Source organism: Bombus impatiens, unplaced genomic scaffold (genome assembly GCF_000188095.3).
Source record: "Bombus impatiens unplaced genomic scaffold, BIMP_2.2 scf_0197, whole genome shotgun sequence".
NCBI classification, from domain to species: domain Eukaryota; kingdom Metazoa; phylum Arthropoda; class Insecta; order Hymenoptera; family Apidae; genus Bombus; species Bombus impatiens.
Genome location: NT_176616.1, coordinates 1,624,351 through 1,649,836, shown reverse-complemented (window position 1 = coordinate 1,649,836; position 25,486 = coordinate 1,624,351). Strand labels below are relative to the sequence as shown.

At 37.3% G+C, this 25,486-nt stretch overlaps 1 protein-coding gene and 2 long non-coding RNA genes across 4 annotated transcripts in view; 2 read left to right on the top strand and 1 right to left on the bottom strand.

Annotated features, from left to right (window-relative positions):
- Positions 1 to 25,486, top strand: part of LOC100745371 (discoidin domain-containing receptor 2) — a 143,537-nt gene that overhangs the window by 113,413 nt on the left and 4,638 nt on the right. Inside the window, exons 5-14 of one of the 2 annotated variants that reach the window (XM_033319640.1) lie at positions 214 to 361; positions 10,237 to 10,401; positions 11,862 to 11,995; positions 13,547 to 13,754; positions 14,845 to 14,940; positions 21,101 to 21,270; positions 21,526 to 21,697; positions 22,441 to 22,703; positions 23,344 to 23,481; positions 25,400 to 25,480. In XM_033319640.1, the coding sequence (XP_033175531.1) occupies positions 214 to 361; positions 10,237 to 10,401; positions 11,862 to 11,995; positions 13,547 to 13,754; positions 14,845 to 14,940; positions 21,101 to 21,270; positions 21,526 to 21,697; positions 22,441 to 22,703; positions 23,344 to 23,481; positions 25,400 to 25,480 (1,575 nt within the window). Of the gene's footprint in view, positions 1 to 213; positions 362 to 10,236; positions 10,402 to 11,861; positions 11,996 to 13,546; positions 13,755 to 14,844; positions 14,941 to 21,094; positions 21,271 to 21,525; positions 21,698 to 22,440; positions 22,704 to 23,343; positions 23,482 to 25,399; positions 25,481 to 25,486 lie in introns of both variants that reach the window. The other variant, XM_012382938.3, reaches the window with a different exon arrangement.
- On the top strand, positions 15,623 to 17,986 carry LOC117151403. The gene is made up of 2 exons (XR_004461299.1): positions 15,623 to 15,873; positions 15,921 to 17,986. It is a non-coding gene; the product is annotated as an uncharacterized LOC117151403 (long non-coding RNA).
- LOC112212460 lies at positions 21,789 to 23,345 on the bottom strand. The gene is made up of 2 exons (XR_002946286.2): positions 23,194 to 23,345; positions 21,789 to 22,686 (listed from the first exon to the last, which is right to left on the bottom strand). It is a non-coding gene; the product is annotated as an uncharacterized LOC112212460 (long non-coding RNA).

Sequence of the window (25,486 nt, the reverse complement as noted above, 5' to 3'; positions counted from 1 at the left end):
TTTCCCCCCCCCCCATTTTGCTCTGTAATTTGTCCAACGGAAATCGTTCACCGATTAATGGATCGCTTTAATTTACCAGCCGCTTCGACGAGGCCATTAATTAACGCATCCGCCGGTTAAACGTTGGTTAAACAACGCTTAATCGCGACGCAACAGCGAAAAATTAAATTCGAGTCACGGTGTCGCAAGCCGTTTCGCTTGTAACTGTTGCAGGTGTTGACCGGGAACAGCGACACGTCGACCGTGATATCACATCGATTGGTACCACCGATCTTCGCCAGCCAGATTCGTATTTTGCCGCATTCCGAGCACCGGCGCACCGTTTGCCTCCGAATCGAACTGAGAGGTTGCCAGGACACGGGTGAGTGATGTTAATGAATTCAGCGTAGGTGTACTCACTACCATCGAGCCACGATAATACGCGCACGCTTTACGTAGCGGAAGAATTGTGGTTACGAGATGGATATTCTAACGTTAAGAATTTACGTTTCGAACATGCTCCTTGATATTCAAACGGCGAAGACTTAAATTTAATATATTCGAAGTCTTAAGAGTTTACTTTTTGACGTTTAGATTTTAAGTATTCGACGCGTGAACATCGGAATTTTCCAATATTTGGGGCGCGGAGATTTAAACTTGAAGTATTCCAATTGTAACGTTTAAGTTACAAATGCATATTCAAACGTTTAAGCATTCGAATAATAAATTTCCAAATTCTTATTCTATTTATTTCGAGTATTTAAATATTCGGACGTTGAACCATTCGAAACATTGATTTTCAAATATTCGCGTTTCAAAGTTTAAGTATCAAGTTTTAAATACCTAAATCCTAAATATTTAAATATTTCAGTATTCAAATTCCAAATATTCAGAGATTCCGACGACAAAAGCTCCGCACGATAAGACTACAAATCGCGAAAATTCCAGCGCGGGATACGTAAATCGCGGAGACATAAATATCAAAGATTCAGATTTCGACCTAATTCCGTCTACGATGGGGGGTTGGTGGTGGTCCCGAGAACGAAGAAGAATCGTAGCCGATGTGAATTTGCAATTCCACGGTGGAACGTACGATGGAAATACGACGACGACCGGCCGAACAGCCGGCGATTAATTTCCAAATTGCAATTTCGTTCAATTTGGCGAGCCGCTGCTGAGACGGCAACGAGTGAATCCGTAACCGGCGTTTGGAGTCCAACAGCGATGCTGGATCCTATTAACGCTGGTAACTGCGTTATACGAGCAAGCTCATCGACTACTGCTCCACCCTTCTGTCTCTCTGTATCACTCTCTACAGGCTACACATTTGTTTTCGATCCACTTCTGCTGCTTAAACGAGTCTAATGGAATCGACCAACTGGGACATTGTTGCAGCCACCGCGAAACACGTACGCGAACACCGACCGCCATTGTCGCCGCGCAATTTCTCGGTTATCCTGAACACGCAACGCGTGTCGACAACTTGCGGAAACTTTCAAGCATCCGTTCTACATCGCGCGACACTGAGAACCTCGCGATTTCTATGAACGCTTCCGTGTCAGAATGAACAAGCAACACGACGATATTGTCTCTAATTCTTGCAATGGAAAGAAGAAAGACAGTGGAGACAGTGGTGTTCTGAAACTAGGTTCGGTTCGATGGCACAGAAACGTGAATAAACGAGACGGGACATTGGAAAATATTTCCATTTTAAGACAATCCGGTATTTTTTTCTTTTTTTGCTTGTGGTATATACGCTGAAACACGTATCTTGCAAGAAAACGTATGATATGAAACATAAAAATATTTTATAGATAGACTGGGAAATATATTGTTCCTTATAATACAAAATAGGACTGCGTTAGCTCGTAAAATAAAGTTACAGAGTAAAGAATTTTAGAGAGGTAGTATGATTAAAGCTATTAAATAAGACAATGGAAATATTTTTTATTAGCATTTAAAATATATGTTTTATCAAAAATCATATTACTCAGATTACATATTTTTATCAAATCAGGGCTATGTTACTTCGAAAACACAGACCCGTTGAGTAAAATTAATTTCAGGAAGATAGCGTCGTCACTAGGTTTTATAAAATGAATTTATAAATACTTTCCTCGTAATTTCTCAAATATTTACAATGACTTGCGATAAGAAAAGACCGACTTTCGTCTAAAATGACTTCCATCCAGCTAGATAGGCGATCCGTCACGCTGTGTAGTATGCTCATATTTCCGGAATGAAAACTACCTTCAAAATGGGGCAACGTTTATTTCCTTGTATGCGAGATACGTCGTTTTATAAGAAAACTGAACGAAAGATTCATCATCCTTTTCTCAGCAGTGTTTTTGAAGAATTCTCTTTACTTTCTTAAGGAATGAAAAATGAATCCGTAATTTTGCCTACGTGACGAGGTGATTGATAAAACGGAAAAAGAAGCTTTATAAATGTGATATCGAGGCGCATGTAAAAGACGTAAAAGAGTATGTCGTAATTAAATGAAGTGTACTCCATTGTGTATCGGCAAAAGAAATACCATGAAGCCGTGGGCAATAACGAATCTACGCTTATCGATTTTTCATTAGCAGGTACGAACAATGACTTGCGAAGTAATTGAAACGATGCGTTTTAAAAATCTCGTCCGAGTGTACGCCGGATGAATACGCAACGAACGCGGGAAATTCGAGATTAATATTTCATAGCGAGGGGGAGCACTATCGGAGAACACGCGGATGGACACTCGCATGCAACGAGCCAGAGTATGCAAAAAACGCAGAAGGGAAACTAATTCTGAATACTTCTTTTTTAAATGGATGGTCCCTCGAATGGAATCAATTGACCCATATTTTTTTATACGCCGCGTATTAATATTTATGGTTGACATATTTATCAGGATTAAATATAATTTTCCAAGGGTGCTGCATTTAATAAAGCGTCGACGGATAGGGCAAAAAAAAAACATGAAAGGAAGGATGGAAAAAAAGGAAATATGAATACTAATTAAAGCGAGCAATAGCGACGCTGCTATTAGAATACAAGAAGTACCAGGGTAAAGACAAAAAAAAAACTTAGAAAAAGACACAAGAGGGAATCCTGCAACCTAACATAGCCATTACTACGGTAGAAAATTAACCGTGTGCTTCTTTGGCTTGGCAATTCTCCGATGATATTCTTTAGCCTTCCGGCGAAAGAATCCTTTCTTTTTTTCTTTTAGTTTTTAAATAAAATATCTGTAAACAAGGCAGAAATCCACCGAGGGCTATTTTTTAACATTTCAATCTAACAGGAAATAATCAAGCTACGTATAACAATTTCACGTTTCATTTCGCATAATTCGTCTCGTTGCAGTGAGGTTTCGTAATGGCCATACCCTTTTACTCGTCGCGACATTCGCGCATGGATATAATGAAATTTCTAACTCTGTTTTCTAATTTACTGAAGTAAAAAGTCAAACGAAGTGGAGTTTCATAACGTTCCGTTAGGTCAGCCTTTTATGTTTTTCCTTTCTTTCCACAATCCTGTCCTCCATTCGTTCTTTTTTTATTTCTTTCGTGTTGGTACACATCTCGCGTGCGTATGCGCGTGTTTGCTTTTAATCATAATTTAATTTAACTCAAGCCGGCTGCAGCTGTTAATGGAGAAAAACTTTTCGCGCACGGATTGTTAATTGTTTTCGTCACAGTCTCCGGCTAGCTAGTAGTTTCGTCCCTCGACCGAACATAATAAACGAGAAAGAAGGAAGTTTCGACAGAAAGCTTTTACTTTGCACAGATTTGACAATGTCCAGGGTGGTTTGGTTAGAAAATTGAAAAGCATTCAGCGATCTGGTGACATGAACTTTAGCCGTGGAATTCGCGTATAGTGAAAGAGTTAAAGCTTACCTTCACCTCTAGTTTCTGATATTTTCATCCCCCTGTCATAAAAATCTCTCAATGTCTGCGTTGTTCTTTCGATAACGTATTCTCGACGCGGGCTTGATTTTTGTTATTTTTAAAAATTATTTAAGATGTAAAGTAGAATATTCTATTTAAAATTTAGCTGTTATAAAAATTCAAAATAGAAAAAATTATTAATAGCGTGATAAATTTTATTCGTCGACCACCTTTAGCTTCGAGATAGATTTAGTTGCGAATAAAAATGTATATAAATATATTAGGATATTAGAATTCGTAATATATATCTTTAAAAATATTTATGCAAAAGGAATTTATAAAAAAAATTATGAAAGAAGATATTTCCTTGAATAGAAAAAAGGAAGAAATGATCAAAGATTCGAAATCTTTACACTTTACTAACAAACAATTATCGGAATTGTATATCAATCTGTTATTTAAACTTTTAGACCACGATAAAGCTAACTACGGCGCTTGTGAAATATATTTCGTAACTTTTGCAGCTATTTCTTCCCAAAGTACGTAGTTTACATATAGGAGTTTCAATTTCGATAACTATGGAAGAAGAGATAGTTATTTATTAACTCTGTTTGATGAATAAAGTTTCAGAGGATATCGGAGGTATCGAGTTAGGTTTGGGTCAGGTTCCAGGGAATTTCGGGAATCTCAGAAGTCTGAGAGGACATCGGATGTCGATGGTTTCAGAAGGTTGCAAGAGTTTTAGAGGATATTGGAGAACATGTTGTATCGTAGACTCTAGGGGTTTTAGTTAAGTTTAGGTTAGGCACGTCGTTAGATGAGATTATACAAAACATTCAGGAGGTTCTAATTATTTCAAGGAATATTAAAAATATTTAAAGTTAGTGGATATTTAGGAAGTTTCAAGGAACGTCGTAGAACTCCGGGGAATTTCAAGGAATATCAAAGATGTTGAAAATTACAGAAAGTTTTATGAATCTTGAGAGTTTGGTGAAAGTCTTGAGATATGTATCATAGATTTCGAAAATTATATATATATTTCTTCTTTTCTATTTTCATAATATTTATGCTATCATTACGATCATAGGAGAAATTAAAACTCAAAATAGGGTATATTTACATTAAAAAGCTATTAATATACTACCAAATATTCTACGAAAAATCTACACCAAATACTCAACAGCACGTAAGCTTAGAAGTATCGATAACGCTCTATGTGGAACCTAATTCAATTTCAAGAGTACGTTGTTCTCATCATGTTACGTCATGAATAATTCTACCTCGTAGCACGTGTCCGTGAACGAAAGTTCTACCATTTAATACGTGGATCAAATACACAATATCCCATTGATCCTCTCTAAACATTACAACAAATGACTGAATCCAGTCACTTAAATCCTCTATATTATTCATAAAATATACTCGGTCGAATTAGTTATCTAGAATGCTATGACAATTCGAAAAAGGATACTTATGTACGTATACATTAAAAAGATAATGTCAAAACGAAAAAGTCTTGATAAACCTGGATCGTGTAACACCATAAGAGCACATTACATAAGGAAGTTTCTCCGAATCACAGACATCCAACCGATAGAGTGTTCATTATCATACGTAAATGACGCAGAAACTCTGAAATATTGAAGCTTGTCCATTAACAACCGCCTTGTTTATATGTTTAATTTAGAAGAAACAATTTGACGGAACCACTAATGGAATCAACAGAAGCTGTCGAAAATATATCGTTTCTCTGAAATTCGAAAATACTATCCATGAAATACTGTCGTACGATATGGGCACATTAACATTACAAATCACATTAAAGAAGAAAAAAGTGATAAATATATATCTTAAATATATTCTTGCATATTATACATACGTGTTCTATAAATTTTTGTGCCCTCAGATTTCCCGTAAATGTCTTACAGCTTCGGTCATATTCTTTCGACGAATGCTATATACTCCCAAAGTTCGACGAAAATTTTCTGAAAGACCCTGTTTAATAAAACACATATTATGTATTTTGCGCAGAGAAAAGCGACGTGACCTGGCGCAGCAACGCCGCGGTATATCAATATCAGTGTAATGGCCGGCTATTTGCATAAATGATTTTTCTGGGTCGCTAATGTCGAAGAACCGCCAACAGGGCGCGCGAAAACGACGGAAAGGCAGAGGTGGAGGTCGACTCGGAACAGGCGACATGAGAGGTTTCACGCTATAAGAAGCGTTCAGAGCGTGTGAGATCGAGCTGCGGTGGGCGGGAATGTCGGATTTATGAGGGCCATGCACGACATCTGGTTAAAACAACGTTGCTACCAGCCTAGACCGGTGAACACGAAAGATTACTCCCGAAAGCCGGGCTAGTGACTCGGAGAACCAGCTACACACTTTTTTTTATTAATATTCTTCAAGCTCGCTACATATTTTCTGAATTTTCACTATAATCCTTGCAAGGAACTTGAAGACTCCTTAAAAAGATTTTAATGGTGGTTCGTTTTTAAAAGTAGCGTTTTTGTGTATAACAAATTATTTTTATGTAAAAAGTATACATTATGGTTCTCACTGTCTACACCTCCGAGGGTACTTTAACAATGAGGAAGATTGTTAAATGGAAGGGATAGTTAATCTGGGATAGTATTTGAGTGTTTGATGAAGATTTGATTAGAATGATTTCAGACGCTTTTTAGATAACTTATGTACATTGTTTTAAATCTCTCATCAAATTGTCGAGTGTTAGAATTTTTATAAAGTTTTAGATAATTGATATCTTACGGCATCTCTCTTAACATTCTATGAATATGCTTAGTAGGCCTAAGAGCCTCAGCGAAATTTCACCCTTACATTGCTTGGAAAAAGATCGTTATTTTTCGATCGAAAAAAAAATCAAAGAGAAGAATCAAGCGTTTAACTTAACAAATACCAGTGTATAACGTAGTAAGATGTTTGTAAGTACTTTGGAATTTTTTAGATTTTTTGGAACCTTTTCCTTGGGAGTTGAACCTTTATACTGTATCAATAATGTTGATGGTATAAAAATTGCTTTCGTATTGTTATCGCGAGTAAACAATAAGAAAGAAACGAAACTGGTGACGTACTTCTTTTCGAACGAAAATTTTTGGTTCCAAAAGAGTTTCACTGAAGAGATATACTTAAGGTGCTAGCCTATCATATTAAAAAAAATTTCGAAGTATAACAGGTTAAAAAGCGCCTACAACGCCCCTGAACTCAAAATCCGCACAGTAAGTTTTCCAAGCTGCGACCATATTGCTGATCGTCACGCCATTATAATTAAAGACTCGGACAACCCTGAACTTCGCAAGGTTTCCACAATGACGCTAGAACAAAACAACCAAAGAGCAAAAATATCAAATTTTCTCTAAAAACGTTTCTTATATTCCTATATATATATATATATAGGATCTATATATAGGATATATATATTAACTATATATATATATATACACCTCTACCTAGATTTCAGTGAAAATCTGTCTAGCGAAAATCTGAAATTTGGCGGCAAATTTAATCAAGCCTGGAAGACAACAGGTCTGAACTTTGACGAGCTAGTGGAGAGAAGACGCGTAATCAATGTCTCGTTATTCGTTGCCGAGGAAAAGTGGCTTTTGAAAATGACCCAGACCACGGGGCGGGGCGCAGTGATGGAGGGGAGGATTGATTTCGAAACTTGTTACGAGTGCACTCTTCGCCTTTGAGGGCAACTTCCCTGGAAATTGCTCTAACGACACTCGATGAAACTTCGTAATAATTTGTGTGGCGGCCGGGAGGAGGATTGCTGGCGCAGATTAGATTAGCGGATTGCCGGATTACAGGGCGAAGTCGCGGTAACGGTGGTGTGTACACGGCTTCATGTTAACACGGGATATGTACTTTTAATGTATGCGCCACGGAAGTTGGCGGAGCATCGACGCGATGTCTTTAATGGATTTCACTGGTTGATAAGAAGTTCTGCAAATTATGAGAGTTTTCGCTATACCTATATTTATTTTTGCTATATCTGCACGGCCCACTTGCACGATCGAACTAATATTACCAGTGAAATTTTACTAGTCTCGAGTCATTAAATATCTTTGCATAATGTTAACAAGATTGGTAACGAAATAAATGGTATTTTTTCAAAGTAAATTGTACAAGTTATATCGCTAATTTGTCTATCGTACTTGATGTAAAAATTATAAAATCGTAAAAAACAAATCTACAATCTACAAATTGCAATTTGCCAATTCGCCAATGTTATTAGTTGGTAAATTATTATCCAACAGCGTTCCGGTATGAAATATCGGACCATACGATAAATTCCTGTTGATCTTTCACTGGTGTATACATTTCGAAGAATATTATAGAAACCGCTCAAAGAATGTGGAAATATACGTATCTGAATGTTTTAATGAAAGATATACATCTATGTATATAGAAACAGCATAAATAAGTTCTTAATTAGGTAGATTTTACATGAAAGAAACTATGATATTCGTGTTTCTAAATTAAAAGTAAACTCTTGAATAAGATCGAAGAAATGAAAGGATATAATTAAATTTAGAATTCAAACACAAGAAGAAATATATTTGTATATTTATTTGTGGTAAATTTGAAGCTAAAATATGAATTGGAATGATTGAAGTAAATAGGTCGTACAGACCCTCTTATCGTTTAAATCTAGTTATAACAGCTACGAAATTGTATCACGATATGTCGTCTTTATACTTTTAGATATATCTCTTCGATACAGTCTCAGGCAAATTTGGTTAATTTTCGTACACATTTGGCAACCAGATGCTGTAATAATATTCAATGTTCCTTATGTACAAAATTTCATTTAACTTTACATTCACATTTAGCAACCACACCCTTCGTCATATTTCTCTTAATTGTTCGATCATTTTCTTCGGGTTCTCCACTTTTTCATACTGTTTTATCTTAGCTGTTTTATCTTTTTTTTTAAAGAACTGTAATTTTCATTCTGACAACGATCCGTAATTTTGATTTGATCAGATTGAACGGGCGATTATTATTATTATTATGGAAACTGTTGAAAATAGATTAGGCTGTAAAAAAATTGCTACTGCCATTCATCGTAAAAAAATTGCATGATAATTACTAGCCTACTTTTTCCTTACCTAGTTTCAAAACTAATTTTAGTATCATGCATTATCGATGTAAATTTAGTTTAGATCAGAAACAAGGCTAAACTCTAAGATATCTCGTTATAGAATTCTATCATTGTCTATTGTCATAAATGACTAACGATCGTAAACTCAGTCAAAGACTGTTCAATCGCGTCGTATAAATATCTCCGTGGGATTTGTATATGGAAAGATTTATACCCAATTTACTCCTAGCCAAAATCGAACGATGTATTTCCTGAAACGAATGCTAAGATTCAATATTTTCTGGGCGCAGCAGGCAACCGGAGACTTGTCCGAAACCCGTTCAACCGCATCGCGTGACACGGTTCGCCGGCCACGAACGTAGACACCGTAAAATATTGAGAGCAGTTAGGCGATTCCAAACACGACACACAGCGAAGTGGTCGCCGTTTTTGTCGTTCATTATTAATTTTCTCGCCACGAATGTCCGACCTCTTGGACACGCTCTCTCGACACTCTCTCCGCCGATCGGAAAGATCAGTCACCCGACGGATTACTTTTCCATCCAACCCTCTGAAAACTTCTTGTCTGAATTTTTCTAACGAATTCCTAACATCTATCCATTATTCCTCAACATATCACGTCGACACATCGTCCAACTTTCCTTCTGAAGCTTACCGGAAAAATTTATCACTTTCAACCCCTTCAAAAAGTTAAACGAAATCCAACAGCGATCCAACAGCCGACGACTATCGAATAGAAAAGAATAAGTTCATTCTGAAAATATCATTTTCATCGAGCTGGAGATAGTTCAAACCGACTACCTAACGAAATGATACAACTGTCAACGCAGCGATTCTTTTCTGTCCCATCTCTCTTCGACGTCTCGACCTCGCAACCTTCCAACTTTCCATCTTCGATCCCCTTTACTAAAGAAAGAAATCTGCCTCTACTAAACTCTCTAAACTAAAAGAAATCCAACGGTGATCCGACAACCTCGACTATCGAAAAGAAAGAATGTTTCATTCTCCAAGTTTTATTTTCCTCGGGATGAAGGAAGATGAACCGTCTACCTAATGAAACAATGCTTTCGACGCAGCAATTCTTTCTCACCTTCCCGTTGTTTCATCGACGCAACCTCCTGCAACTTCCTTCCTCGGGGTGCACGAGGCGAGAGCAAAGGAATAACATAAAGTTGGCTGGTTGTTCAACTTTGTTTTAAAAGAGAGGAGCATTGTCGTCACAGTTGTCACCGACGAAACTTCTCCGCGATGTTTCAGGTGGAGTGGTGAGCTACACCATACCGGAATCCCCGACGGTCGAACTTAGCGACATCTCATACGACGGTAAAAGGCAGGACAACTTGTTGACCGATGGTCTAGGCCGGCTGATCGATGGAGAGGTCGGCGCGGATAATTACAGGCTGGACATGGGAGATGGAAGAGGTAATCGGTGGGTGGATACATGAAGGGGTGCTAAGTGCCGAAACGGAAGGCATCCAAAAGAGGTTCTCGAGCCTCCGGAGAAATCGACGTCTTTCGAATCGACGCGGCACGTTGTCGTTTGAGTCGCTTATTTGTCAAGTTGGTTAACTCCACGATGCAAAGATCAGAGAAAATCGATGAGATAGTGCGGGATAAGCACCGATCGAAAGTGCTTTAGCTCTAGAATTTCAAAAATTTTGGAAAGCAGAGTTAAACGCTTTGGCCCGTGAGCGACTCATTTGCAGTTCATCGAGTTCGAAGATTATACGTCGATTCCATTCGCTATAAAGCAACGATATCGAGTCTCTGAATTACGATGCCGCGCGAGGAACTTTGAACGCCCTTTTGCACGTGGCATAGGCAACGAGATACTTTTCGGCGAAAGGATTGATTCTTGAAACTTTGAAACCGGAGTATCGATTGCAAGGGTGAAAATAACCCGGCGAGAATGATATTTAAAATTTTTAAGCGAATGCTGAGGTAGAGATACTGAGGTAGAGAAGAATCGATTCGCTTGCTGAAAAGGAGTATGATACGTGTACGCGTGCAAAGAATTGGGAAGTTGACATTTTTATTGATATTATTAGATTTTGGTTTACTTCTTCTCTGTTGTTTCCTGTTTTATTACCAGAGCTTCCTAGCTTAATGATTTCGCAATTTTTCCAATGTTTTCGTATCGATTTAATGGTGCTGTGGTTTATTATTTAAATTATTATATTTTCACTGATATGATGTAGTATGTTGAGTAGATGTAGGTTTACTTTGATGTTGGAAAATATTTCTTTGATACAGCGTGACACCCTAGTGTGTTACTTACTATTACTACTTTTGTCAAGTTCTGCCAAAAATGCCAATTGACTGGATGTAAAGAAATAGAGGATGCCAAAAATCAGAATAGATAATTGAATAACATAAACCTTGAAAGACGTCTGTGGACTGAAAGAATTCCGACAATAATATACAAGATATTCGATTAATTTAACTTTTTAACTCTCAAAGTTATAAACTTGAACTACGTGTTTTCTATAACTATTCAATCCAAACAGATTCGCACATACTGATAGCGACATCTTTAGAGACTGACAAATTAAACTGGTTAAAGTCTGTAAATTACGTTGGAAACCTTTGTCAATCGGTACTTAGCACCTGCTAAAACACACGAAACAGTAGATTACGCGAAGACGACGCTTTACAAAACAGAGAATCGACAGTGGAATGATGGAGGTGGGTCGGAAGGTTGAAGTTCTCGTATCCGGAAGTTACCCCGAACGGAATCAATTCAATTAACGAGAGAAACAATAGATCAATCGCTGCTCAGGCTTTAACTTCGATTCAGGTTAACGAAGTTGCCCACCCAGGGTGTACGGAATGGATTCGTGGTAAATCAATTCCCCGCGAAACAGATACTTTTTCGTTCGCAGGCACCGGATGGGTCGCCTGGATGCGCGACACCTTCGTCGACGATTACGTGGAGCTCGTGTTCGAGTTCGAGGTAATCTGGATCTTCGAGGCTGTGCACATCTACACCAATAATTATTTCTCCCGCGACGTGCAGGTGGGTAATCTTTTAATGCACCCATTCCTCTTGCGAATCCACATAAACCACCCCAACGAAAGATAAAACTTTTAATGGCCACCGCTCGTCGTTAGACGGTTGCGATATTTTCCCTGAAACCAGATTACGATGCTGTCCTGCACGCCGATTAAAAGATCGACTTCGGGCATATCGAATTTTATATTAGTTACGATTTCAAATTTTATAACTGCAGTTTTCTTTCATGAAATATTGATCATTATTGGAATTTTAACGTTGGAAGTATCATAGCGAAGTAATTCATTGGCTGATGGATAGATCTAAAAAATTGATGCTTTTTAATTAATAAATAACTGTTACATGTTATCACGTTCGTTTCATTTCCTGGAAATATATTTCGTAGTTCAAGATACGTACGAATCTGCTGGTTAACCAGTGCTTTTGGTTGACAGAGAGCAGTGTTTCTCTTTTTTTTTCAAGAAAATCTATGTACCCGCCATAATACACATAATATCAGTGGCTTTGTCTGTATGTGTATTTCTCTTCATTTCTATTTTGCTAAGTATTAATTATTCCATAAGAAAAAATGATAGGCTACGCGAATTAATGTATTAACAATTATCGAATTACAGTAGAAGAAAAATACACTTTCATATATTTTGTAGCACCTGTTCAAAAAAGAAAATTATTCCATACTGTTATGTGTTCTTCGAAACCAACGAAAAACTTTAATTTTTATTTGAATTCGAAAACATTTTCAATCGTCTTATTTCAAATATTTCTTGGGATGAAGAAGATAAATAAAGATCAAACATTTCTCACCAACGTGACACGAAGGAAATTTCAATCGTCATGTGGATTAAAAAATCGGCTTTAAACTCAACTCGACATATCTTGCACGTTGAAATGTCAATGCGATGCACCGGACGAATCGTTGGTATTTCCTTTCATCTGAATGAAAGGCCTCGCCATTAAAAGTGAGTCGGGGCTTAAGTACCGGTTATTGCTTACACGGTGATTCGAGCGAGTGGTCCATCTACTAACTCCTATTAAACCGTACATTTCTTTCTTCTCCAATGGCTGATCACTCATCGCGTGAATTTCTCTTGTATAATACATCGCATTGTTACATTATTACACGAGAATTAATGTAGACGGCGTCGTTAATCGAATGATATTTTAACTAACGCTGAAATTGAAACTATAACGCTGACAAGCGTAGAAGCATCGTGATACGAGTTGCCATCCATAGAGAATGCGATTAAATTTATCGAGTTACGCGATGTATTATATCCCCGAATTAATTAACTATCTAATTCTGTGATCGTTATCGTTCCCAACGAAATGTATTGTCTTTCATTGTAGATTATTGTGCTTACACCGTTCGATTATGTTTGATTAAAATCTCCCGAAAAACATGATATTACGTTATTACGATATTTTAATTTCAATTCATTAAAACAATTAATAAGAGCGAATAAATAATAATAGTCTGTTACAAAATTATATATGACGGAGAAGAACCGACACGTATCGTCGATGCAATCCCATCTTGGATTTTGTATGCTCCAGGTATTCTCGAAGGCGGATGTCTGGTTCAGTGTCGATGACGATACCTATGAGGAGGAACCATTATCTTACTCCTACATACCGGATATCGTGCTGGAGAACGCGAGAAACGTGTCTATAGGGTTACACGAACGCCAAGGACGATTTCTCAAGATACATTTGTATTTCGCTGCCCGATGGATCATGATCAGCGAAGTGACGTTCGAAGGAAGTAAGCCTTTTATCGCCATCACACGTTCTTTCATCAATCAAAAACGATCTACAGCCAATATGTCGACTAATCAACAAGATTTCGCGTACTAAGCGTGCTCGTAATCTCTTTTTCTCTCTCTATACTAACACGGTTTTACGTAATTAGAGTGCACTCGTACGACCATTGGACCGTGGTAATAAAAATCGCGGCGACTTTCGAACGGTCGCTTAATTACCATTTCACGGACCGCAACATCTCGTCAGAGCCATTGTTGAATCGATAACGAATAGAGCTGGTAACGACAGCCAGGATTTACCTGTTTTCAACGTGGGTCACGGTGGCTTTTTAACTTTCATCGCGCGTTTGTCTCGAATATCTACTCCCTATCTTTCCAATTTCATCGCGCGATCCTAATGGCCATTCGAATTAACACCGCGATCCGTTGAACCAATGTTCCTGCGGACGTCCCCGCAGGGACCTCGAGCTAATCGTCAAAAAGAAAGAATTTCCCGCGGAAATGAGAGCCAAGATCGAATAGGAAATACGAATAAAGCAACCGATCTGTTAACGGTGCTTGGTAATTCGATGTCGATAAAGTTGAGAAATCGAGAACAAAATATTGTAATATTAAATTTTGAGAACAAGATTTTATTTATGGTTATTATATATAGTTATTTATTTACGGTATTACAACACTTTCAGAAGAAATGAATCGCTTTTCTAAAACCTTTTCACTCTCGGATATCTTAAAATTACTAATATGTTCGCTAATTTGTTCCTTATAATACGGTGTCCTTGCAAAAATACGTGGAATCTACCTCTTAAGTAACCAGCCTTTAAAATTTATTTTCGCAAACATCTCAGAATCGACGATTTTTTAAATTTACTCGACTACCAAGCCAACGAGAAATAAAATAAATAAGGAAAATGAAAGGATCGTTACGCGTGAATATTGCAAACAGCTTAGCTTAAATATCGCGTAATTTTCCGGCGTTCAATACGAAAGGAATATCGGTCGGATCCCAAGGTAGGAAAAAGGCTTTGTTGTCAGGCAGATTAAGCAATATTTACAACGGTTTAATTAGCAAGACACGTCTTCTTGTTCCAGCGAATCCCTATGAAAATACCACGGAAGAGTCAGCATCCGAGTTCAGTAACCGGGAAATTCCAATGAACCCCGAGGTGGATCTCAACTTGCAAACAAGTAAGTGACTCGACGGTGGCGGCATTTAATTCGTATCAATCTCGAGTTAATTACACCCGGAGCATTCGAAACTTTTCCGTATCTATCTTATCTGGTACGCTAGGCTCGGATATATCAGCTTTCTAAGTTAGATATGTACAGAGTGGATCATAAATGCATGTCCATAACTCAGGAGCTGAATCCTTAGACTAAAACAAGTAAAGAAACGCTTTATGAATATACACGCCTCGGTTTTCTAGCAAAGGACGATCAAAGAAAATGTTCCATTAGATTGTTACTTTTGAAGCCGATCTGCACACGATTTGCGAGAATGAAATACAAAACGGATTTGTATGTGGGACATATGTACGGTTCATAAGACGTTTTTTATTTTATCGTAGTGCATAGATTCAGGCGATAATGTAATACGAATATGCATTTATGACTCACCTTGTACGATCGAATTAAACGAGATCGTTGCATGATCGTGAATGTAATTTCGGTCAAGGTGAAGAAAAAAGTAATTTTTTCCACTGTGAAAGTACCAAAGAACCAAGTTAAATACGAAGAACGTCCATACGCACGTGTAATACAGTTGTGTAACTTCATCACGCTTAATTATTACCCTTTGTTCTTTACCCTTTAATCGGGCGACTCTTACACTCTGATTAAAATTTGCTCGCTTGGTTGCACTTGGGGTTAAGATACATGTACTAGCAATGTAGAACACTTATATCTTCTTACGCCATAATTTGATACACGGTATTAATATTCGTAAGAGGTACACGGTTAATTGCTCAAAATCTTGAAAGATCCTTAACATCTTTTAAAGTAACATTCGTGCAAGGATCTTCCATCGTCCGTGTTACTAGTCTTATGATAGTAAATGTATTCGTGTTAATAGATTTTCAATGCTACTTATACATTAAGTATATTCTTTGGGGAAGTTTGAACGTATTACCGATGTGAAAATGAATTGACGTTGTTCATTCATGCTATAGTATTTCAAATACGATTCAAAACTTTCCACGATATTATATGTATTTTAGAAGATTATAATAATTCTCCGGCAGAAAGAACAATCAAACTCGATTTACAAAAGTCCATTAAACCAATCGTTATCTGTATTTTTTTATTATTCCCGAATTAAATTAGCAGATTAATAATCGAATTACGCGAGGAGAGGTCGTCCCACTTCTTACTCCGGCGCAATCATCCGTTCGGCATCGGTCCGTCAGAAAATCAATTTCCCAATTTGTTCGTCCGATTATACAGCAGAATAAGCCCTCGATGGAGTTTCGTCCTCTTTCACTTTGTGAGTACATAAGGTTTGTCCGACGAAGTAACTTCATTAGCGAAACCAGGCCGCCATTCTTTGCCGAGCGGAGGATACGATTAGAGAGGATTCGCGAGTAACCGTCGGAGAGACGGAGAAACTTGGATAGTTTATAATTCACGTAGCAACTTCGTCGTAACGTAAACAATTAGTCGGATTAAGAGGGTACTCGTTCGAGAAAGGGAGCAAGAACGAGGAAGGAAGATGGGGCTCGCGTCGATCCGGTCTTATTGTTCTAATGAATCGATTTCATCGAGGTAAAAAGCACACCGCGAGCTTTTTCCATGTTCCTGCAAAAGGCTGGGACACGAACAAGAAAGAATATTTAATTTCTTTTTGTTTTAAAAGAATAAAAAATATTTGTATATTAATCGAAGTGTTCGTAACTAGACAGCAGACTTTTTCGTATTTATGGGAAATTTAAAAGTAGAAAAATCCATATAATGATCGTAGCAATATGAATTTCGATCAACATTCGCAGTCTATTTTTAATAAAAACGATTCGTATCAAATCTTCCAATCGCTTAAATAATAATGCATTCCAGTAACCAATAGCCACGCTTGCACAACGTCGATATTATAACAGGTAATCTATCTTTAGTTATCGTTGGATAAAAATGAAACGACTTTTGTCGCGAAGTCCACAATTTTATGATTTAACTGGATATAATTCTTCTCTGATATAATTACAGATACGGTCATAGAAATCACGTAATGTGGGGAATATCTTTTTTTAAAAAATTAAATCTTAAGTTATCGTTTAATGAAAATTAATTGGATTCATGAAAAGCTTTGTCACGAGTTCCACAACTTAGTCAGTTAATTTAAAATAACTTTTCTGTAATATAATTACAGATGTATTCTGATATCATGTAACGCTGTGAATACTTTGTTTAAAAAAGTTCTGTTTCACAAAATCTATGAAACAGAAATAGAATATGCTATTGTTTTTCTAGAAAGACAGAAACGTTGAAAAGAATCGTTCTTGTTATAAGCCCTTCAATTTTTTTATTATCCAATGCGAATGTCGGGATTCCGAGTCGAAGAATAAACCACGTTGTTCCCCTAAAACTGGTTCATCCTTACCGCGTCAGTTGTTCTGAAAACTTTAACCATGTCTGAATGCATCCGCTTTAATTCAAGCAGGGGGAAAAGCTGGGTTTTACAGAACCATAACGCGATGAACCACTTTTTTATCCTATGAAAACTCTTCGCTGCGTATACTTTTTGACGAACCAAAGAATCAAATTTCCAATTATCAGAATGAAATTTCCCATATCGGTATCGTTCGGTTCTTCGACTCTCTATTACCCCCTATATCATTCTTTTCCTCTTTTTCGCGATTTTATTTTGAATAAAAATATTTGTCTCCACGAATGTTATTCGAGGAATATTGCGTTAGATATAAAAACATAAAGAAATTATTTTTTAATGATGTAAATTATAAAATTCCCTAACATCGCGTTCCATGTATTATACAAAAGTATAAATGAGAAAGTAACCACCATTTTTAACATATCAACGACCATTGACGTATTACTACATTTTTTCATAGCTCAAAATCCATACAGATCGATTATATCAGTAACTCTGAGAAAACGATGATTTCCTGTATCTATTTCAATTAATAACAGTAAGTGATACAGTAAATCAAATTTTTGAAATTCTCGATCGTCCTTTAATTGTAGAACCTTATGGTCCTGTATAATGTGAGATATCGATAGGATTATTTAAAACTTATTTTGGATTTTAATAAGATTGTTTAAAATTGTTTGAGACGATGATAATATTATCTCTGAATTATTTGAGATTTTAATAGAATTATTTAAGAACTATTTGAGATTTCAGTGGAATTACCAGCTACGAATGCGTTAAAAAAAGAAGACAACCAAAGAAACCAAACGTCGGAGGCAAACAGGAAGCGACCAAGACACAGACTTAATTACAGGTCCCTGATGGACGAAACAGCAAACTCCTCTTCGTTTCCCTGTGTACCGAAAACTCAAAATATTTCCTCTGGACCATCACGAATAAACGAGCAGTTTGCCAGTCGCGCGTGGTTGCGATTATCCAGTCGAAAAAATAAAGGAGCGCATCGTTAGAGCCAGCCATAACGAGACGGGCACGTGTATACGCGAAATCTCGGTTTTTTAACATTTCCCCGCGCAAAGAGACAGAAAGATAACGTGCAAAAACAGGAAAAGGAGATAGACAGCTTTACGTCCAAATACGTGTCATTCTGAGTCCGAAAACCTGCGTTACTAGCATAACAAAATAAAGTGTACGTATTCAATTCATGTCGAGATTATCCGCGAGTTACAATGGAATTCATGAAAAATGCACGAGGCATCTTCGGGAAAAATAATTCAATGAAATTGCTATAAAACATTGAAAAGATTGGATTTCAAATAAAAAAAAGTGGGTTTTGTATATTTAATTACCAAAGTGATCGAAATGACTAAATTTGTAATTTTTCATTCGTCAATTGAATTCTGAATAATTTTTTCGTAGATTTCGGGGATATCGAGGATTTGAATGGTTTTCCTCTTTTTTTTTGTCTTTGTAAAATATATTGACGAGGGATTGTGTCTCCCGTCAAATTATACATTTTTATTTTGTCTCTCTGATACAAGTTTTATATTTTAGTCGTCAGTGGTACCTAGCAATGTTAAAACGCAAATTGTTGCGATGATGAGTTTCATTAAGTTATTCATATGCTATTAAATTAAATTTACCTACACTGGTGATTATATTTATTTATAGAACTATTCTCAAAACACGTGTAACGTGTATTCTGGATATTAAAATACCTTTTAACCGACCGCACAAACGACCGCAAAATTTAACCTCGTTACCCGCTCTCCTGGACAAACATTTTCGCACACTCTTTCAAATAATCCAGTAGTGGATAACACTTCTTCCCTGGGCAAGTTTGCCTTTCCAACAAAAAGACAACGCAGGCAGAAAAAGAGCAGTAACGCTTAATGACTGGATAAAGCGCGGGATTAACAGAGGAGAGCCAGGAGTACATTGACGGAGAAGTTCGTAGCGTCGCGTCGATGTGAAATAAGCAGTTAATCGGACGAAAGTGGAAAATTAGAAAAGAAAGTGGTCCGCTGGTTGGACAGAGATTAGACAAACAGTGACGGAAACGGTTTAATTAGAAGAGAATCTGCCCAAGTGTAATCACGTGTTCCGCAGGCATTACCGCGCACCCCACAAATCCTCTAATTTTCTCGTTGCGTTTCATCCAACCCTTCGAGCCTTGATATCGTTGCAAATAAAACAAAAATCGGACGTACAGTAGGAAAACAGCATAGTATGAAAACGAGGGACCGACCACGTAAACGCAAAAATAAGAAAAAGCAATGGAACTAAAAAAGAAAGAAAAATAGAAGGATGGAAGAAATAGGGAAAAAGAAAACGGGGGAAAGCCAATGGAAGCGAGTAGTATCGAAACAATACGAAACGGCGTGCTGTTTATGCCTGTTGATATTATCGTCGAGTGCCGCTCGAAGGGGAAAAAGAAGCAAGATTATCAGAAAGGAAAAGGAGGAGGAAAAAGAAAAATGGTAAGAAAGTCTAAGAATACGTAAGAATGAAAAGTAGACCACAAGGAATAAGACCGAAAAGAAAGGGAACAAAGCGATGGAACAAGATAGAGATGAGGAACAAAAGAAATTAAAAGCCCTCTGGCGTGTCCCCTTCCATTTTCCTTTTTTTTTTTTTTTTACTTGTTTTTTTTTCGAATCGATAGAAAGGGCCGTCATTTAAAGAGTAGATTTTCCGGTTCGAGTCGTCTGGTGTACGGGTCCACGGGGACCTGTGATCCCGAATTAAAGTCGAAATTGCAGGAATACCGAAGCTAGGTATAGAGGTAACTTGGCCATCATTTTACTTTTCTCCAAGAAACTGTGTCGAGGAGCCGGCTGATCGAAGAAAATCGGTCTCCGAGTCTCTGGGCCGAGCTGAGATCTTGATCGCCACGCGAGGCCACTCTCGGCTGGCTTATTTATTTCTCTCGTAAAACCGGCGTCGTGACGCCGCCTCCGTTTTCGTTGTACACGAGCCGCACAGCCGATAAAACAGCTGGCTTGGCCGACATGAAAAATTAGAAGAATGTAACGGCGCATTGTAAAGTCACTTTATCGAGCAACCCGCGCTTCGTCTTTCTCCAACTTCACCTTATTTCTCTTCTTATTCCTCTCCTTCTTCTTATTATTCTTGTTCTCCTTCCTTTTCCTACCTCGTGTTTTTCGTCCTCCTCCTTTAGCTTTCTTCCAACTATATAAAGTTTCGCTCTCAGTGAAACGACGATTAGCCTTTTCCTCCGGTTCGCGATAAAATGTTACGGTTTTTTAAGCGACAGAAAGGGTAAAGAAGGGCATTCCGGGTCGGCTGCGCCCTTTAAGAGCAATAAAACCGTTTCCAGTGGAAAAAGATTCGTCCGTGTCGCGAAAAGGATCGCTTTCACTCCACTAACTCGAATTGCATTCTTCGTTATTCGATTAACCTCCTTTGTGTCGATGGGCTATTCGAATGCTCTCAGTTGCAAACAGTCGTGTATATTTGTTTGTTAGTCGATCTTAAATTTATTAAAACGAAGAAAAAACAAAGATTAAGCATTAACTGGATTTTAAAACGATTTTAAATATTCCTTTTCTTCTGTTCTATTTTACTTTCTTATATAAACATATAATTATCGAATTGAAGGCATCGTGATTTTTACATCGATCAATATAGAGGAATGATTCGATTCATTCCTTATGCGAAGAGAAATAAAGATACAGAGAATATGGTTGGCGAACGTTCTCCATTAAAGCGAAACATTTGGCATAGTTACAGCAGCGGGAGAGGGTCAGGAATATTTAGAGGTACTAATAGGTGTTCTGACTGCCATTATCCTACTTCTTCTGCTGGTGTTCGTCATTATTCTACTTCTGAATCGACGGCAAAAACTTCAGAGTTCGCCGACCGTTCTGAAAAATCCATTTGGATTCGCCATAAACATGAAGGTAAGAGCCAGCTCATAAATATGCCGAAACTTTTCCAGAACGATAAGACGGATTTTAATTTGTCATTAAAAATCCCCAAACTTTGTCATCTGTAGTATATACCAGTCAACACTAGCGCGTTTCGTTCGAAACGGGAAATAGAAAAGTAGTCCATTAACGAATATAATTGTAAGCGATGTAGAAATTATATTTGGCTAATATGGCAGGCTTTTCTGCATACTTTCGATCGATACAAACAATTCGAACGGTTTACAGGGACTCCTACTAAATTTAACTCCCGGTGGAATGCTGACAGAGACTGCCAATCACGTATCGCCGGACATGCCAGAGGACGGAAGCATGCACGAGTCTTTGACAATGGAACAATTCAATTCACCCCTTGTCAGCCCACAGTATAAATCTACGTACGCGATAGTGGCCACTTCCGGTGAGTTTTATAACACGAAATCCTTTGCTTCTTGCTTTCGAGGAACGCGGATAAAATTTTCCCCCTTCGCAACACACGTAGCCATTGAAGCTTGAATCGAGTAATTTACTTTATTACCTTTCTTCAATTTTGAAGGTACACAACATCGTACAAAAGCCTCACTGCAAAACTATTGCAAGGTATACGTTACTTGTTTTATAATGGCAAGTAAATATATTTATAGAAAATGTTTTCACGTGGAAACTTTTAGATATTTTTACATAGACTGGATAATTTATGGTTTTTCCTTATTTACAATCTCTTTTTTTTTTTTTTTAATGCTACGTTAAATGATATTCTGACCTAAATAACGTAGAACGCGTGTGACTCGTTTTAAACAAGAGAAAGAAGTAAAGAAAATGAGAGACAAAAATTAGTCCTGTTTTAATATCAAAAGAAGAATGGCAGAAAATATATAACTTACCATCTTCATCACTGTGTTTTTTGATGAACATTTATTTGCTGCTTTCATATAGCTCCGTCACATACATTTCTATGTTATTTCTTCTATAAAACGTTCATATGTAAAACCATTTAAAAATTCCACTTGAAGATTATGTCAGTATAAATCGTGCTACATTTTTAGTCTTTTATATGAAGTAGTGAAATATCAGAAATAAGAAATTCTTCCGAAGGTATCTTGGTTTTTCCTGTATTCTACGAAGCAATGCGTTGAAGGTAAATAAAAATCGATTTCTTTCAAGAATCCCCGAAAGACCTGAAGGACGTGAACGTCTCGGAAGAAAGCGTTCGACTCGATACGAGACCTGAATCAGCTATAGGACCACCGAGTTGTTCCTCATCGCCGACAAACTCTCCCGCACGACATTCTCAACACTACAGGACTCTCCAAAGTTACACCAGTCCAACTGCGAAACTCAATATCGCAGCCGCGTCTAATCACCAACGGGACGTCGATCAGATCCACTCGAAACGTTGGCACACAGCTCCTAAAGAGAAACACAAGGTTCGTACCATTAGCTTTAACCAGCAATCTAGAAGATGAAATTGATTAATCGACTCTTTGGTTTCGATAAATACAGATAAATTGGAGAGTCTTAATTATGATACACGATGAAACAAAATATAACAGAAAATACGTATCTTGTATACCTTTGACAAAGGTATTGAACTTTTGGAGCTAGTACGAATCGAAGCTAGTTTGAATTTATAATTACAATTGCTTTTCTATATATCTACGAAATGAATAAAACTTTCTCAAAATGATTCCGATATTAAGGCAAAAAATACACTTGATATCTATGTACGAATATACATATGTAAATTCAATATTCACCAGAGACCTGTAATTCTTTTTTAAGAAGGATCCTTAATTACTCTCAGCTGAGTCTAGAAAATTAAATTTCGATTAATCGAAATGAAAATAAATTTCAAATGAGAAGGCCTAAAGTTCAAAAATTGAATCTTTATCTCTTCTATAATGTAACTCTACTCACCCACAATGAAATCACGTTACAGTCTCCGTTTACTTAAAATATATCTACGTTTTTCATTTCGAAACACTAATAAATTCAAACGTCCGGTTATAAAAATATTTTTGTAACAAATTGCAACGAACGTTGACGATCTCTGTATCGTTTTCACAGATACCCGCACCTGTCGTCAGCTGGAATATCGCGCCCAGCATGAACAAACCGTACAAGTGCAAGGAGATAGAGCCCACCAATATACCGCGACAGTGCCTACGTACCACGGAGAAACTTGGCTCGAGGAATATCGGCGAGGTACGGCGATAAACGATTGGGAAATGATGCGCTTCGCTACGTGCACGTGCACGTGAAATGCAGCTCCGCTATCTCGTGAACGCGTTTCGTTTCTCTCATAACTAATACGAAAACGCAGATGATGATGAAACACGATTCTCGTTTTCCCGAGTTGCATTAACCTTTAACACTCGCTTGTTACGTTCGCGACTGTTTAATCTAAATTTGCTCGGTAATAACGTTGATATGAGAAAGGGGAGTTTAGTTCTTCGCATTCGGAAAATTTAAAAAATACGATTAATTATCGATTTCGATATATTTTCACGGCGGAAATCCTTATGGTGAAAATCGAGAGTTTTGTTTCAAAAGAAAAAAAGTTAGAAGTATCTATGAATTCGTTGAATTTTTTTCCATTTTTTATCGGTTTAAATGATACACAAAATTCCATGTCGGTAAAGTACGAAGGGATTAAAAACGTAAAAATTTATAGAAGATACGTAATAGGCAAAAATATGTATATAACCCCCAAAAATGCTACATATTACGGTATAATATTTAGCGAGTGAAACAAATCCCCATTATATATATAAAAACAATCAACAAATCCCCATATATTTCTTTATCTCCTTATTTATCCATATGTTTATCTATGAAAACACGAATTTGCGCAAACAGCCGCAATCTGATAATAAAAATGTGTTCTTTTTCGTATTTTGTCTAGTTCGAATATAAGAATAAAGATAAAAATATTCATCGCGAAAATAAAGACATTTGTCACGTTTGGAAAAACCCACGAAACTGATGTAATTAGCATAAGATCTGTGTTAGCGGCTGAGTCGACGTTAAAATCGCGTAATCGATAAACTAAATGGTATCAGTGGCGATGTTACACGCTTTTATTACGACTCCACAATACACAGTAATACGTTCGTCTGCAAGCTACAAGGAAACTTTACCCGCGGAACATCGAAGGGGAACGACAACGGAGCATCGGGATAATGCACTTACTGTGTACATTATGCGCGTACATGATGTGCACACGGACACAGATTTCCGCATCGATATACTTCCGGGATTCATTGGTTTATGTATGCATTAACGACGATAACAGGCCGAAGAAGCTGCGAAGTGTTGTCTTCCAGCCTCTTGGACGATTAATGCGCAAACTGCGTGGCGTTGCACACCATTTGCACGCAACTTGTCTCCTAAGGAGAGTACAACGATATCTAGGCCAATTGCCCATTATTGTTGTGTAGTTACAAAGATTAATGACATATAAATGTAGTTAAAATTGCACGGAGCCGTACAGACAAAGTGTCATACTTGTTTCTTTCCTATTTTATACAAGTATGATATGTTACTGAGTTTAATCATAATATTTTCAAAATCTTCCCTTTCATCTTAATCATTGTCTACTATATCCTTTTCCCAGTCATTCTTTAGTTAATCAATTCTTTTAAGGATAAATCTCAATTGTCGTTTACTCTTCGTATTCTTTATTCTTAAATGAATACACACCTTCATAATCTTCAACCGAATGCATCAACTAAGAGCATCATATTTTACTTCCAACTAAAATTTCATCTACGCAGGATACTTAACCGTTTCTCAGCACAGCATAAGAAAAATTCGTAGAAAGGACCAAACATTCTGTTACGAGTTTCATATCTTAAATATGAATACGCGCAACGTAATTTAATTTTATTAGTCATGATAAATTAAAGGCGCGTTTGTATCTTGCGTTAGAAATAATAACTTCTTAAATCATTCGTCCTGAATACACCCTCGTTTCATTACCCTCTAAAGGAATTTACGTCCACGAAATTACAAAAAGTAAAATTAACTCCAGAGAACTGTCCAACGCAAATTTATACGATTATTATTCGAATTTCCGAAAATCTACTCGCCTTTCCTAATTTTCTTTTTTTACGATTTTCAGGCGATAGTATGCGAAGCAGTCGGATTAGAGGACGTGGTAGCAGATGCTCCGAGATTGGTGGTGGCTCGCGTGCCTACTTGCGGCGGT